The sequence below is a fragment of the Puntigrus tetrazona genome, chromosome 24 (assembly GCF_018831695.1).
Source record: "Puntigrus tetrazona isolate hp1 chromosome 24, ASM1883169v1, whole genome shotgun sequence".
NCBI classification, from domain to species: domain Eukaryota; kingdom Metazoa; phylum Chordata; class Actinopteri; order Cypriniformes; family Cyprinidae; genus Puntigrus; species Puntigrus tetrazona.
The window spans coordinates 10388414-10405587 of NC_056722.1; the positions used below are offsets into that span (position 1 = coordinate 10388414).

The 17174-nt window shown below is 35.5% G+C and overlaps 1 protein-coding gene across 2 annotated transcripts in view; it reads right to left on the reverse strand.

Moving 5' to 3' along the window:
* myo3a (myosin IIIA) overlaps positions 1 to 17174 on the reverse strand; it is a 70291-nt gene that overhangs the window by 22241 nt on the left and 30876 nt on the right. For both annotated transcript variants that reach the window (XM_043225714.1, XM_043225715.1), the window contains 12 exons: positions 15688 to 15764; positions 13619 to 13764; positions 7673 to 7738; positions 7172 to 7327; positions 4619 to 4718; positions 3845 to 3961; positions 3055 to 3159; positions 2522 to 2605; positions 2211 to 2413; positions 1895 to 1993; positions 1680 to 1794; positions 194 to 320 (listed from right to left, as the gene is read on the reverse strand). In XM_043225714.1, coding sequence (XP_043081649.1) covers positions 194 to 320; positions 1680 to 1794; positions 1895 to 1993; positions 2211 to 2413; positions 2522 to 2605; positions 3055 to 3159; positions 3845 to 3961; positions 4619 to 4718; positions 7172 to 7327; positions 7673 to 7738; positions 13619 to 13764; positions 15688 to 15764 — 1395 coding nt within the window. The remainder of the gene's footprint in view (positions 1 to 193; positions 321 to 1679; positions 1795 to 1894; positions 1994 to 2210; positions 2414 to 2521; positions 2606 to 3054; positions 3160 to 3844; positions 3962 to 4618; positions 4719 to 7171; positions 7328 to 7672; positions 7739 to 13618; positions 13765 to 15687; positions 15765 to 17174) is intronic.

Below are 17174 nucleotides of genomic sequence, written 5' to 3' on the forward strand. Positions count from 1 at the left end.
TAGGCTTGTTTATGGAGATTTTTTTGATCCACAAATAGGGGTTTACTTAGGGTTTCTAGCGGCTCTTCAGAATTACATAAACACGCAACGCCCATGACTGATTATATAACTGTGCTCATGCTCAGATCAAAAGGTTGTGTTGTACAGACTGAAAGGTCAGCCTTAAAAACCTGGGATATGTGACAGTTCTTACCACTCTCTAGTACTGCCATGTTGGAAATGTTGCTTTTGTCCGTCTGATGTTCAGAAGCGACAGATGTGAACTCGACATCTCCTGCATTTAGGATCCCAGCTAAGATACTGTAAACACTCCCGAGCTCCTAACAAGATTATAACAAAAAAATAAAAAATACCACAGTTCATATTAATAGAAACAAAACGCATTAAATTAAAAATGGCACAAAAGAAGACGCCAGGCATAAATAACACGATTTATTAGATGACACAACATCTATGTTTAAACATCCTACATATTTCTGCAAATATAGAATAGCATCTAATATCTAGTGGCATTCTGACAAGTCTGTCTATTTGATTTTTATGGACTCCCTAAAGAATACAGTGCTCTGTAATGTCAAAGCCACGTCAATCACGTGCCTGGGATTGCTCAGGTCTCCCTTAGAAATAGAAAACTAAACTGACATTACAGAGAAAGATCCCACAAGAAGATTTAAATCTTGGCCTGCTGGTATAAAACAAAACTGTGACTGTGGTTTTTAGCGCACATTTGCATTCTATTAAGAAAATAACACTTTTTTTTAAAGGTAATTAACCTGTACTGACTTTAAAAACACTTATTTATCTTTTTTTAAGATTAGAAGTACACTACATTTTCGATTACCCCCAAATTTAAACGAACCATTCAAGATGAGTAAATGAGTTTGTTTCTTTATTGTAACCCATTTGGGGAAATGTAGCGTTTCATCACTTGCTCACCAATGCATCCTCTGCAGTGAACGGGTGCCGTCAGAATCAAAATAACTGATATAATCTTATAATTTCTGGGTGAACTATGCCTTTGAGATTAATGCTAACAAAGAACATTAAAACGGAATACTTTCGATTTATTTTCTAATATATAATACGGAGCATTATTCGTGATGCATCTGCTTTGAAGTTAAATAAAAATTTCTCTACAAAGAAAATGAGTTATTTCCAGAACCTCACGTTGCACTCTACTGTTTCATGATCTTGGGATATCTGATATCTTATGTCACTGATAAGCATGGATATGGCCTTACAGACAAAATGGGCACCGGTAATGTATCCCAGCATGCATCACTGATTCGCCTGATGGTAATTGTGGAGACTGATGGCATTAGAGCACTGGGTCACAACTTCTACATAACCCTCCACTCAGGCCATCATCAGCATTCAGAGCAGGCTGTCCTCACGGTCACTGCACATCAGCATTCCGCTTGTCTTACACATCAGTATTTACTAATCTAATGACATTTTAGCCCCTTCTCCAAAAGAAATAACATTTGCGGTTTAGTCTAATGAAAGTCAGTGCTATCACCTCCAATATAAGAGCTTCAAAATGATATAACAAGTAAATAAATGTTCTAAGTGACTTGAAGATGTGACTCTAAAATAAAGGTTCCATGCAGCAAAAAATCAGTATAGCGTTGAACTTTTGTTTAGAATTATAAACGGTTTATCGTGCTAGATTTGCGCACCTCTAAAGTGAAGCCGATGACTTTGAAACACTGCTCCACCGTCTCAAACTGCTCCTTATAGAAGGCATTGCCCACAATGTCAGGCACTAATTTAACATTCTCATTGTGGAGATACCTGGAATTGAGAAAAACAGAGAGTACAAAACAGAAATGAGGATGTCAGATGAGGATCCAGATAAAAAGAGCAGGTTGTTATCAGGTGCTCGAGAACTTACTTTGGAGTTTTGCTGTCTGACAGCTTGTAGTGGCCCAGTTTCTTCCTCTCAGCCAGACCGGCATAGATATAATAGAAGATGTGGAAGTTACGTTCTCCTCTAAAAAACAAAACCAACCAAAAAAAGAAAAATGGTTGGTTATAGAATGGATTTTAGCGTCTAAGCAGTTAAGAAAGTGTTTAATGATGGCAAATAAAAATATATATATATATGCTTTTGGCCATTTCAGTCAGTCCTTATCATTCGATACTTCATTCTCTATTCAAGCTGAATTTAGCAGCAGCTTAAAGGCGATATGAAAGAGACGCTTTCCTACACGGCCTGGTGTACGACCCGGGACTTCTCCAGCAGGTAATCTGAGATCTGAGCTCCCACCACAGTCCCTCCACAGGTGAACTTCATCTCCAGATACTTCCCAAAACGACTGGAGTTATCATTGATCACAGTGCAGGCATTTCCAAAGGCCTCCACCAGACTATTGACCAGCAAAATCTTCTCTTGGAGGGTCCGATTGTTTGCCTGAAGAGAAAGAAAGAGAAGAATAACACACCGAGTGATATGAGAGACATTCTATGACAAAAATATGTCGTAATACAGCAGTGAGAACATAAAGCTGCTCTCCTCTACCTTTCCCAGGACAGTCAGCTGTTGGACTAATAAGTGGGCACTTTCTGTTTTCCCAGCACCGCTTTCTCCGCTAATGACAATGCACTGCACACAGAAACAAACAGTTCAGAACATGACTGATGATACACTAAGACAAATGGAACCTAATATTGGTAACACCATTTATGGTCCAATTCTTGCTATTAACAAACCATTAACTTTGTCATTTGTCTCAAACTCCTAATTTGCTGCTTTTTTAATAGTTAGTAAGGTAGTTGTTAAGATAAGGGATTAGGGTTTAGGGAAGTACAATATGGTAAAGTAGAATATGCGCTTTATAAGTACTAATAAACAGCCAATATGTTATTAATAGGCATGCTAATAAGCAACTAGTTAATAGTGTGAATCAGTCCCTATACTAAAGAGTTACCAAATATTATTGAATCAACCTAATACATTATTTGAAATATACTTCATATGGGTTATATCAGGTAGAAATATCTCTTTAAAATAAACAATTCCAGGTTATGGTGTTTTAAAGGGACATGCTTTACCTGATCAGCATTATAAGACACCATGGACTGATACGCAATGTCTGCCACTGCATATATGTGAGGAGGGTTGGACGTTCTTTTGGCTCCGACATAAACTTTAGTATGCTGTCAGAGAAACAGAAAACATGTGACGTGTTATCAAGTGTTCAAAAACATTTAGTTGGCACTCAAAGTGACAGTTCACCCAAAAATAAAAATTCTGCAATTAATTACTCACCTTCTCAACCTCAAATTAAGATATTTTTGATGACTTCCGAGAGCTATCTGACCCTGCCACAGACAGCAAGGATACTACAACAATCAAGGTCCAGAAACGTCCAATGGTCATTACGTGACATCAGTGGTTAAAACGTAACTTTAAGAAGCTACAGGATTATTTTTGTGCGACTTTATTCAACAATTCATCTCCTCTGCATCACCACGTTGCCATTGAATAGTCTTTTTCTCACAAAAAAAGGAATGTTAAAGCTTCGGGTTTGGAATGACATAAGGGTAAGTAATTAATGAAAGAATTGACATTTTTGGGTGAACTATCCCTTTAAGTACGTATATTCTTGACGTATATTATTTCCATAATAAGCACTCTTTTCTAAAGTAAATCTAGAGAGAGGAGAAGATGTGAATGAATAAAAGGGGGAAATAAAATCTACGCTCTTTCTGCAAAAGGTAGTGTCACAATACAGATAAAGATTGACAGGTGAGGAAGAAAGCGAACGAGAGATCTAGCAGTAAATGGAATGTAGCAGAATATGAAATGCTGATGGAGAGCGTAATGAAATATCGCACGCACCTCCGGCGTGTACAGCTCCGTTTTGTGGAATGGATTAACCGCTATGAGGATATCTCCAACGTAGGTGTAGATCTGCTCCTTTGAGTAACGTCTCTGTAGCTGTTCGGTGATTGTGTTCTAACAGAGAGACAATTAAACGTCACAGATGGCCATCCCATCAAACCGCTGCACACCGACACACAACAATATGACTATCTAATACCACTTTTCCTTGCGTGACCAAACTAGGCACGGTGAGATGATTCCTTATCTAGACTGCTGCTTTCATAGCTCTTTACGCTGTGATTATTACACACTATGTATATTCTGCCGCCATATGCGGCCAATATGGCCATACGAGACAGTTACACACATCACAGGTCTCCATCTGGTGATATCGGTCCAAGGACGAAAGCGTAATACAAGTGCTTCCTGTCAGGGCTGCTACCATAATGGATGAGAAAATACATCTAGCGTCAACGAGAGCCCTCTGCATTGATAAATCACCTTAAATGTGTTTCTATACAAACTCTGTTATTGTTCACTAATCTGTCTATTTATTCACTTGACAGTTAAAATATGAGACTGCTTGGATGAGTTACGGTCACTTGACAGTCTCTCTGAAAAAATGTAAGATGTAGAATAAATTCCAGCTGGAATGAATGGGCTGTCTGACAGAAGGAAGGAAAATTTCCTCGAGTTTTACCTGAGTCTATGTACCGATTATCAAAATGTGTGTGTGTGCGTGTGTGTGTTCTGTGGCCTTTCTCTCGCGGGGCCTACATTCATTCTTACTTCATCTAGAACCTCTAGGGTTGCCAGATCATCCAAGTCGTCACAAGTTTGACTTTCAGACTTCATGTAGCTGCCTTTTTTGGTGTGGATCCGCTCATGCCTGCAACCACGAAAGTTAAAATCACAGAAATTACTCACACAAATTACCTTGTTGAAATTATTGATAAAAGCATTAAAGGTAATGATTAAAAATCAATAGTTATATAAGAGAATCGCAAACTCATTTGAAGACGTCCATATCCAATTTCGAAATCTTTATTTCAAGGTTATTATTCTATAGCTTTGTTATTTCTTTCTTCATTCAGTGTGATATTAGCATAGGTGCTGTTACAAGCATGAACAATACATTACCTGTTCAAAAGCTTGTGGTTAGTAAGATTTCCCCCCACCCCAAAAATTTAAAAAACTTCTACAATATCAAGCAGAAAAACTGCTTTCGTCATGTATAGCAATAAGAAATGTTTCTTAACATTTAAACTTCAGCTTTACCATCAAATTCCAATTCCATTTTATTATGTGTTAAAGTGATTTTATATATATATTAAAATATATTTAAAATATATTTAAAAAAAAAAAAAAAAAAAAATATATATATATATATATATATATATATATATATATATATATATATATATATATTTATTTATTTATTTTTTTTTTTTCTGAAATTTTTGATCAAATAAGCATAAGATACTTCTCCAATATGGCTGAAAAAGACATGCCAACTAACTACACTCTCAGAAATAAAGGTACAAAAGCCGTCACTGGGGCAGTACCTTCTCAAAAACTACATGTTTGTACCTAAAGGGTCCATGTTGGTACCTTAAAGGTACATATTAGTATTTAATGTGTATATATAACATAACAGGTACAAAAAAAGTACATGAACTGCCCAACTGACAGCTTTTGTATCTTTATTTCTGAAAGTGTAGCATTTTTAATATTAAAAACATGAAAAAATTCAAACTAGTTTTTACAGAATTTTGTGATGTTACTGAACAGATGCCAGGTAAAGTAAGAAAGCCCAGCACACAGGGCCAAACTATGTATTTAAAAGAGCAGTTCTTGAATAAGACCTATACATCCCAAGCACTTTTAATATTAGTAATTACAAAGTCAAGAAAAGCACAACATACGAGCGAATATCATATTCTATATGCGATTGGTATTATACTCTGGTTAACAACACATTCTGCGAATCACAAAAACAACACTGGGTTCACAATCGACGCTTTTGGGAAAGCTGCAAGGGAAGTCGCCACAACATATGATCAGAGAGAGGAAGCCGCTACTGCTACATCCACAGGAAGCAGATTTGATCTAACCCATGTGACTGAGAGACAATACCTCATACCTGGAATCACTGTCTCTCCTTTCAGATATTCCAAGATGGCTTTAATGATAAAAATAAAGTTCATATCTTAGAAGCATAGTAGGGTGACGCTGTATTGGCTAGCACTACAGTCAGCAGAGATGCTTGCATTTGTATGAACGTGTATATGTCAATATTTTAATTTTTAAGCACTTCATGTATCTCTGGCATTCAAGACTGATTACAGGGGACTCATTCTTGCATTTCGAGTTATTTTTAAATTGTGGTCTGTTTAAGCATGCTTTATATGGACACAGTATGTCAAGTCAATAATAGGCAAATTAATAATACATAATAGGCAAAAAAGTACAATTTGTCATCATTGTGTTTCAATAAAACAGAAATAAAATCAAGGATATCATAAACTGCTTGTTAAGCACAGATGGCGCAAAAAAATGGAAAAAAATATATTTTACAGGTCGGTCTAGATTAGAGTAAACAAACAATATATTTTAAATAAAAGAGATTAATCTTTCAAATATTCTTTAAAATAATGCAATCATATTTAGCATTTTGGTGCATTTCTACATTAAAATGCATATTTTTTTAAATGAATGGAGATTTTTTTTTTTTTTTAGTCTTTCCTGGTTAAAAAAAAAAAAAAAAAAAAAAAAAAAAAAAAATATATATATATATAAATTTTTAAAAATAGCATTCGTTATGGAAATAATATATGCAATGTAATGGAATGTGATTACATTCATATTAATGTCAACTGAAATTTAAATAAAATCTTACAGTTTAAATTTATATTAAAAGCAATGAACTTTTGACAGTGGGAAGTACTTTGTGTAATGTAATTTCATAATTATTTTCTTTAAAGTATAGTTAATATGTACTGCTGAATGTACTGACAAGCATTTATTGTAATTACAGTCATTTCTAACGAAACTTGTATGTTGTAAATTCATTATTTATATATTTTTTTTATTTAATAATTTTAACATTTAATGTAATACTGAATAATTCAATAAAATATCTTAAAGTGTTCTTACCCATTTAATATGGCTGGAGTGTCAATGGTTTTAAACAAACTTTTCAAAAGCACTATTCATTTCTTTAAGGGTGAACCTTTTCAGTCTTTAAATTGTTAGAAAGTTCAAATTCAAACTTGTAAACACTTTTTGCACTTTTAGTACGACTCACAGAAAGCACTAGAGCTGATATTTGCGTCTAACTACCTTGTTTTCTCGATAACGCCCATTTGCTGGTTGAGGTCGATTAGCTCCATCAGCTGCTTCTGCAGCGTCTTCTCTCTACCCACAATCTGTTTGATGAAGACATGCTGAAGAAGGTCAAACACATTGGGCCTGAGCTCAAAATCCTTTATCAGACACCTGAGGAGGACACAAGCGAAAAATGGAAGGATGTGTGCTAAAATGTCCAAAATATCACATCAAAATGGCAGCTGATAAGGACTGGATTCTGGAAAAACACAAACAAGCTGAAGGTTGTTGAGATGAACTGAGTAAAAACGACGTTCTGGTAAAGCAGCAGCAGGATAATTAGAGTATGACGAGGTATTAAGTGACACTTAATAAGTGGCACAGCTCTTTATGAGAGTAATTAACCTGCAAAAATCAGTGTCAAAAAGAAAAACTAACAAAACTTTAGCGACCGGCAAACTTTGCATTTGCCAATGCTGCACGTGTAACACAAATCCATTAACCTGCGTTACTCACTTGCATATAAAATCGTTAAAATCGCTTGACCAGAGCTCCGGTTGGTGTAGGGTGGGTGGAGGATTTCTGTTCGGAAGAAAAACAGATAAACAGACAGAGATAGCAATGAGGGACAACCGTTCACAGCAAATTGATCCCATGCATTCATTTCAAAAGAATAAGGCACTCCTCACTTGATAAGATTATTAGATTACTGCCTAAAATAGTCAGTTGTTTGGATGAATCATTTCAACAGTCCTTATAAGCGCAGATCATATAAATAATGCACAAATGAAAATGTCTATACCAAATTGCATATCTGCATATGCCAAAGAAAACATGGAAAGTTGTCCCTTATGGAAGAAATATAATTCAGTAACATACATATACACACATATATATATACACATATATATACACACACATATATATATATATATATATATATATATATATATATATATATATATATATATATATATATATATATATATATACACACACATATATATATATATATATATATATATATATATATATATATATATATATATATATAGCGGTGCTCGTTGTCGTCGTTTAATTTCCACAATGTGAATAGTTATTATTAAAATGCTGATCACATTGTAAACATTAAACAAATCAACAAAGAAATAAATTACTTTATATAAAACTGTTATAATATATTATAAATATAACATAATATTGATTTTTAAATTTGAAATGTTGTATTTATAATTAAATTTGATTTAATGTTTATTTTTTTTATATGTTTTATTTTGGAGGAAAACATGTTCCTAATCTGAAAATATATACAGGTCCTTCTCAAAAAATTTGCATATTGTGATATAATATCATAAAGTTCATTATTTTCTGTAATGTACTGATAAACATTAGACTTTCATATATTTCAGATTCATTACACACAACTGAAGTAGTTCAAGCCTTTTATTGTTTTAATATTGATGATTTTGGCATACATCTCAAAAGATTTGCATATTTCATCCGACCAATAAAAGAAAAGTGTATTTAATACAAAAAAGGTCAACCTTCAAATAATTATGTTCAGTTATGCGCTCAATACTTGGTCGGGAATCCTTTTGCAGAAATGACTGCTTCAACGCGGCGTGGCATGGAGGCAATCAGCCTGTGGCACTGCTGAGGTGTTATGGAGGCCCAGGATGCTTTGATAGCGGCCTTAAGCTCATCCGGAGTGTTGGGTCTTGCGTCTCTCAACTTTCTCTTCACAATATCCCACAGACTCTCTATGGGGTTCAGGTCAGGAGAGTTGGCAGGCCAATTGAGCACAGTAATACCATGGTCAGTAAACCATTTACCAGTGGTTTTGCCACTGTGAGCAGGTGCCAGGTCGTGCTGGAAAATGAAATCTTCATCTCCATAAAGCTTTTCAGCAGATGGAAGCATGAAGTGCTCCAAAATCTCCTGATAGCTAGCTGCATTGACCCTGCCCTTGATAAAACACAGTGGACCAACACCAGCAGCTGACATGACACCCCAGACCATCACTGACTGTGGGTACTTGACGCTGGACTTCAGGCATTTTGGCATTTCCCTCTCCCCAGTCTTCCTCCAGACTCTGGCACCTTGATTTCCGAATGACACGCAAAATTTGCTTTCATCCGAAAAAAGTACTTTGGACCACTGGGCAACAGTCCAGTTCTGCTTCTCTGTAGCCCAGGTCAGGCGCTTCTGCCGCTGTTTCTGGTTCAAAAGTGGCTTGACCTGGGGAATGCGGCACCTGTAGCCCATTTCCTGCACACGCCTGCACACGGTGGCTCTGGATGTTTCTACTCCAGACTCAGTCCACTGCTTCCGCAGGTCCCCCAAGGTCTGGAATCGGTCCTTCTCCACAATCTTCCTCAGGGTCCGGTCACCTCTTCTCGTTGTGCAGCGTTTTCTGCCACACTTTTTCCTTCCCACAGACTTCCCACTGAGGTGTCTTGATACAGCACTCTGGGAACAGCCTATTCGTTCAGCAATTTCTTTCTGTGTCTTACCCTCTCGCTTGAGGGTGTCAATGATGGTCTTCTGGACAGCAGTCAGGTCGGCAGTCTTACCCATGATTGCGGTTTTGAGTAATGAACCAGGCTGGGAGTTTTTAAAAGCCTCAGGAATCTTTTGTAGGTGTTTAGAGTTAATTAGTTGATTCAGATGATTAGGTTAATTGGTACCTTTTCATGATATGCTAATTTTTTGAGATTTTGGGTTTTCATGAGCTGTATGCCAAAATCATCAATATTAAAACAATAAAAGGCTTGAACTACTTCAGTTGTGTGTAATGAATCTGAAATATATGAAAGTCTAATGTTTATCAGTACATTACAGAAAATAATGAACTTTATCACAATATGCAAATTTTTAGAGAAGGACCTGTATTTTTGAATATATGAATCACACAAATTTAATAACTTGGTTTTGTTATCAATGTTGGTTTCAGACACGAAAGAGTAGTGAATATTTTGTAACATTATTGCATTTTGTGTATATACATATATCTATCTCTCTCTCTCTCTCTCTATATATATATATATATATATATATATATATATATATATATATATATATATATATATATACTGTATATAACACACACACACACACACACCCACACATACTTGCATATACATGTGTGTGTGTTATGAAAGACGGCTCACTTATTACTTTATTACTATTTTATTATTACATTCTTGCCGATAAGCAAACAATGAACTGCATGTTTTTTTTTTTCCTGGACATAACAGTTAAAATATTTATTTGAAGATAAGTTTGTGACTATGAAGAAAAAACAGCTAAGAAATATTCAACGAGGCAAAAATAGTGACAGCTATCCCCGATATCCTTTGCTTTTGTTTGAGGTCGCACGAGCGAAAGTGACATTTTCAGTGAATTTGCGCTCATGCGAAAAAAGCTTTGTCCGCGAAGGCTGCCAAAAAGCTTTCCCCAGTAAATGTAGATAAGTAAGCAGATAGACACTTAACGGTGTCACAGAGGACCTGACAAGCGTTCCCTGCTGTGGAACAATAGAGCTAATTAGCCATCATTTGGTGTCCCGGTGAAGGGGGCTATTAGCAGAGGGAGAGCAGGGTTGAGGTGGTGCACTTCAGCCCAACGGCTAGCGCGTCAGGAGCACGCTCAGAGCCTCTGACAGCGATTAATTACCCTAATGGGGGGGCATACATCTCTGCTTATCACACGCTGCGCCCCACACAAACAGCGGGTGTCAGACGCTTACATTGAAACGGCTGGAGAAACGCTCGGACTATTAAAGCGCATTCCTTATCGGGAAAACGCAGCAGCAAAAAAAATAAAAGAATCTAGATGAAAACAAAAAGGATCCTGCAATTGAAAGCACGTCGTTTAAAAGCACTGCATTCAAAAACCACAACAACAAAAACAAACCGGTTCTTTTGTTCTGGTCATTTATATATGTCACTAATAAAAGCAACAAATAATCCACAAAGTACATAATAGTTCAAAGGACTGGGGGTGGGAAGATTTTTTATGGTTTTGAAGTGTCTAATGCATTTATTAGATCGAAAATAGTCAAATATTGCAATTCATGCAGCAACACTTATTAGAACTGATAATATTTTTTTCTTTGGAGTAATGATGCTGAAAATTCAGCTTCGCATCAGAAGAATAAATTACATTTTAAAATATATTCTAATAGAAAACGTTTATTTTATCCATAATATTTCATGAATCTGTGACATATAAAGAACAATTTATTTCGAAATAAATGCAGCTGTTTTTTCTTATACATTTGAGTATCAAATCCTGAGTTCAAATCTTGTAAATCTGTTATTTTATTTCCACTATGGAATAAAAAAAAAAAAAAAAAAAAAAGCTAACTGACTTTTTCTTGATACTAAAAGTATCTTTTATTGAAATAATTGTCCTGTCTTTAGTGTTTTATATGTCAGTGATAGCTTTTTTTGGTCTGTTCAGATTATGTATAATCTCTCTCATTAGATGTGTTTATTTCTGGTTTATTTTGGCTTTCAGCTCCTGGCTAAATGTGTGTATTCCTGTCTGTTGGTGGCAGGGTGGGCTGAACACAGACATGTTGTGCCCAGGGCTCTAGGCTTAGTCTGGCCTAATCTGGGTCACATAAATGTAACACTTAATATGCCATCAGCATGTGCCACTGGCCTAGTACTTTTCAACAAGCGCACACCAGCTCTAAGGCCCTACAGCGCCAAAGTCATACCAGATCTCCTCTGATACTACCCAGGACATAATCATTCAGCATAAGCCATGCAAGCAACGCAATTCTGGTTAAAATAACCCCAAAACCTCAGAGCGATTTAGCCACAAAAAGACTGATTCACTCAATGATTAATTTTTCAGAACACCTTACTTTGCGTGATGCTAATCTGCGATGATTGGTCCAGTTGGTCTCATTTTAATTTTTATCATCAGCATTTGTGAGAGTAACAAGGCTTTGTGTTACTAGGCTTTGTGTTACTATTTTAAAACACCACCTAGTGGCTAAGAATGAAATTGCATTTTTATTCAGACCAACATTAAAGGAGTAGGTGGGCAATATGCAAACATTTCATGTTGACCTCAACATCAAACGGCTTGGGACACATTTTAAAAATGACTCCTCTAAATGACTCAGACTTGACTCTTAATTTTGTATTTTGTATAAAATAACTTCAAGGTGCACTTTCAGATTTAAAACTTTGAAGAATGTTTTCGTTCACTTAAAACTGTTACACACTGCATGAAAAGTAATTTTCAAAAATCATAATAGCGGCATTTTAGCATGTAAGCTAAAATTTGGTTAAATGCAGACTAATATACCTGATCTTATGAATGTGCGTATAAGTAGTACCTAAAATAAAAACTAAAAATCATGAATATGCTACGTGATGGGTAGGATTAGGGTTGTGGGGTAGATATATATCATACGCACGTGAAAACTGTGAATTATATGCACGGAAAAACACGTTTTGCAAAGTCCAGTTTTGCATATTTCGAGTTTTTGTTTTTATTTCCTATATGTTTTACACGCATTTTCATTTGACCGGCTTGAAAAACCGGACTGGAACAATGCAAATGTTAAAATTGATATCATATGCATATAAAATATAAAAGATATATTAAAGTACAAAATTTATTTTAAAACTTAACAATGTGACTATTTTAAATCAAAGATCAAATAAATGCAGCTTTGGAAAACGTTTTTAATAATAGTGTAGATCTAAACATAAAAATACATATCAAAATAAATCTTGACTGAAATATTTTGAGAACGTTCCGATTTATGATTCTAATGCCTGCGTTCCAGTTTTGTCACAATGCATTACTCGTTCTCAGTCTGGATGGCTGAGGGGGTGTAAGGTGTGTGTGTGTGTGGGGGGGTGTTTTGAATAAGAAGAGAACACGAGAGAGACCCGACTCAGACAGCCTGCAGTGTGTACACGAACAGTCAGAAACATTACCACACCGCTCTGTGATTATACCCACCACCCCCACCATTGACTGCAGTCAGAAAGCCACTGCTCTGACAGCACGGTGCTTCATAGACAGATGCCGTGTGTGCGCGCACGAGGTGTATCAGAACACAAAAGTGCTGCACCATCAAGATGACACAAGCGATAACGGTTTCTGTTCTAAACCCGAAAACAATCAAATTTCACCTTCAGACAGGCGGACGGAGAGAGAACGGAGAGAGTCTTTTACTCATCCACAAATATACACGCGTCTCAAGAAACCGACGTACGTTAAAGCTGCACTAAAAAAGACCTACGAATAAAACCAGCCTGTCTTCCGACAGCTCCAAGGCCCGAGTGTGCGGCAATGCCATCCATCTGCATGCTAAAATCGCAAATTGTTCCATACGACACAAACCTGACCTTGTGGACCGTGAGGTCTTTTGTACAGTAGCTATGCAAAATAGCGTTTTGCCTACAACACGTGTCAAAACGAAGGTGCCACCTTGGAATTTTGAAGAGAGCTCTCATTGGATGAAGATCAGCTAGGGGCGGGTCTCCATCACCCAGCTCTATGGCCGTGATGCCCAGAGACCAGACGTCACAGCGCTCGTCATACGTGGAGTCCAGCTGCTGCTCACACGCGATGACCTGGTCAAATACACAGACACGCTCATTACTGAACTGCAAATGTTTATAACGGACACTGACTGTTGAACAGTGTCACCAGAGCACAGAAATTCCAGCGCTACATCTGAACAAAGTGTTTTCCCGTATTTTACCGTCGTGTTAATTGATTAGACTGACAATGAATAAAAAAGATAAAAAGTGACATTATTCAAACTGTGAAACGAATGAATCAGATGTTCAGTAACCCATTCAGTAAAGTGCCTCATATCTGAATTAAATCGGCCATTTGAATTGATCAGTTGAATGAATCACTAAATGACTCGCTCAATGAAACAATCATTTGACGCCACCTACTGGTGATTTGTTTCGTATCGTAGCATTTTTCACACATTTCTTGTCAACCTGTAATTTTTGTCACCGCAGATTTACCACACAGTCTGTAAATTTAACGGTTTTGCGTTTTCTTCTGCAGTACAATGTTTGTTGATACTGATTTCATTTGAAGGATAACAACTCTATTTTATTGTTCTTGCTAGCTGAAACGATGCAATAATTTGATGCGAAAGATCACACACACATTTCAAAAAGTTAGGAAAAAAATACCTATTTATAAGTAGTAGGAAATTACATCTGTTTTGTTATATACAACAAGTAATTTCTACATTTTTTAGTCACAGAGCACTTTTGAGCAATTTTGAGAGTTATGTACAACTTACAACTTTTTGTAAATTGTAATGTTAAATTATTTATTTAAACATTTATTTAAAAAGATTTTTTCTTGTATATGCTGTCTGTTTTGTTATTATAATGAAAACACAATAATAATAATAATAATAATAATAATAATAATAATAATTTCTAGTTGTAATATTACACAAAAACTGAAACTGGAAACTTATAGTGCAGAATAATAACAGTTTAAGAAAACAGAAAATACATAATATTACACAAACTAAAAACATTTTTATTAGTGCTGTTAAATGATGAATTGCATCCAAAATAAGTTTTCGTTTACATAATAGATGTGTGTGTACTGTGTATATTTATTATTTATATATAAATAAATACACACACAAGCATGTACACATTTAATAAAAATGTCAAATTAAATATGTTTAAATATGATATAAATGTATACATGTAAATAATTTCTAAATATATGCTGTATGTTTACTGATACATATACATATATATACACACACACACACACACACACATACATATATACATATACACACATACTAAACACAATACATGCACATTTATAATGTGAACAAAAACATTTATTTTGGATGCAATTAACTCTTTATATTTTTTAAACAAATAGAAGACATAAACAATTTAAAAAGAGAAAGAGAGAAGCAGAGAGAGTGACTAGGCAGGGATGAGATAAATATAATATATTGTAGTAAATCTAACAAAAGAGCTGCCTTAAAAAAAAAGCATTTTTTGTAAAAAAAAAAAAAAAAAAATATTCTTGTTTAAAAACAAAATCAATTTAGGTCTATCAGTCTACATTTACTTAAAATATTGTACCGTAAACCTGATGTGGCTAGAACACCGCAGAATAGAATACATGTGTTCTTACCTCAGAATTAGGGCCGAAATAAACTGTCCACAGTCTTTAGAATTTAATCCACACGATTAGTCCAGAAATGAACCTAGAATATTCCCCACAGATGTTTAGAAGACTAAAAGTGCACTAATAATAAATCTCAGTTTGTGTTTTGATTGTACTGACACCTAGGACAAATTGAGGCACGTAAGCCTCTACCCTTGAGTCATATGAAAATTTTGTCTGCAACTCTCAAAACAACTTCAGAGCTGTAGACCTCCTCGCCTGTCTCATATGGAAATCTTATGGAAAAAAACGAAGTAAACAAATACATTTGCAGCCCACAAAGTCACCTCCATGCTTTGCAAACTACTTGCCAACGGTCCTACCTCAGGGGCCATCCAGAAGGGCGTCCCGACCGAAGTGTTCCTCCGTAGCCGGGTGTTCGTAAGCTGGGCCGATACCCCTGATCAGAAGAAGAAGAAGAAATCATATAAAAGGCAGTTTTCCATCCATGGGTTGCTTCTGGATTCAATGAATGTCTTTGGATTGTCTGTACTGGTGTTTAGCTCGGTGGCAATGGAAACACAATTTGAATAGAGATCAAACAAGGTCACAAAGAAGAAAAATAAGTGTTGTCTTGGATGAAGTGATCTTAGCAACCCAGCACTGACCCATGCTGACTGAGCATGAATGCATTATTTAAATAAAATCTTGACTTGAAAATCTTATTTAAGAGCTGTGGTCACCCTTGACTGGCACTGCAAAAGCAGAACGAAGACATTTTTGCTAGAAGTCGTATGGGTTTTTATGGACATGACATGGAGAAAAGGAGAACAGAATTTACATAAGAAGCTAAATTACGTAAGATTTTAATTTCAGAGAAGCTTAGTCTACTTGACTGAAGAAAAGAATGGTGCTTTCAATGCTATACAAAGTGAAAAGTTAGGTGATAAATACCACAAAAAAATTGTAAAATGAAGTAACAGTAAATTAACTGGATTTATGTAAGACAACAATATTTTACTATCACTGAACTGAACTAAACATATTAATTTACACCCCTAAAACTACATAATACGGGTTCAATTAAGTAGAAGTATGGGTTATGAAAGGTTAATATTTTGAGTCCCCAACAGGTTGACATGCATGCAACTTTTATTGTCATAATAATTTTGAACAATAATTTTACCCTACTTTCTCAATGACTCTCAAATGATTCAATCAACGATTCAGAGTGACACTAATCTGCAGTGATTGGTCCAACTGGTTTTATTATTATCTCATCATGCCTTCGATGCTTGATGAAGCAGCGTTCGTGAGTGCAGTGCTGCGTGTACAGCGTTACCGGGAAAAACAACATTTTTACTGCTCCAAAAGAGGCCTCTCGAGGCAAAGAATGAATTTGGTTTGCTGAAAGTCACAGTAAAACAGTAAATGCAATCAAAACAATAGCGATTAGAACACATGATCTACGACCATGATCTAAACTTATTTTTCTTGATGTGAATATGACAGATTCATGAAGGTTCACATTTTTACTGTTATTATTCTCATGCTTTAAATGAATTACATTAGCTATAAATACTATTGTTTTTAAGAGTTTACTTTAAAAGAAATCTGACCTGATATCATCATCACAATACTTATATTTGAACTCTGATTGGTCTTTCTTACATCTATTTGCGACTGGTCTTTTCTATTTTGCATCTATGTAAATATTTATAGTCAGCAACAGCTAAATACTTAAACCAAAGCCTAAACCTAAACTTACCTAAAACTAACCCTATTCTTTTCCTTCAGAAAATGCAAATATAGCCTCATTTGTTCAAAGCACAAACTAAATTTCTGCTGCGAAGAAACACAAATTCAATTA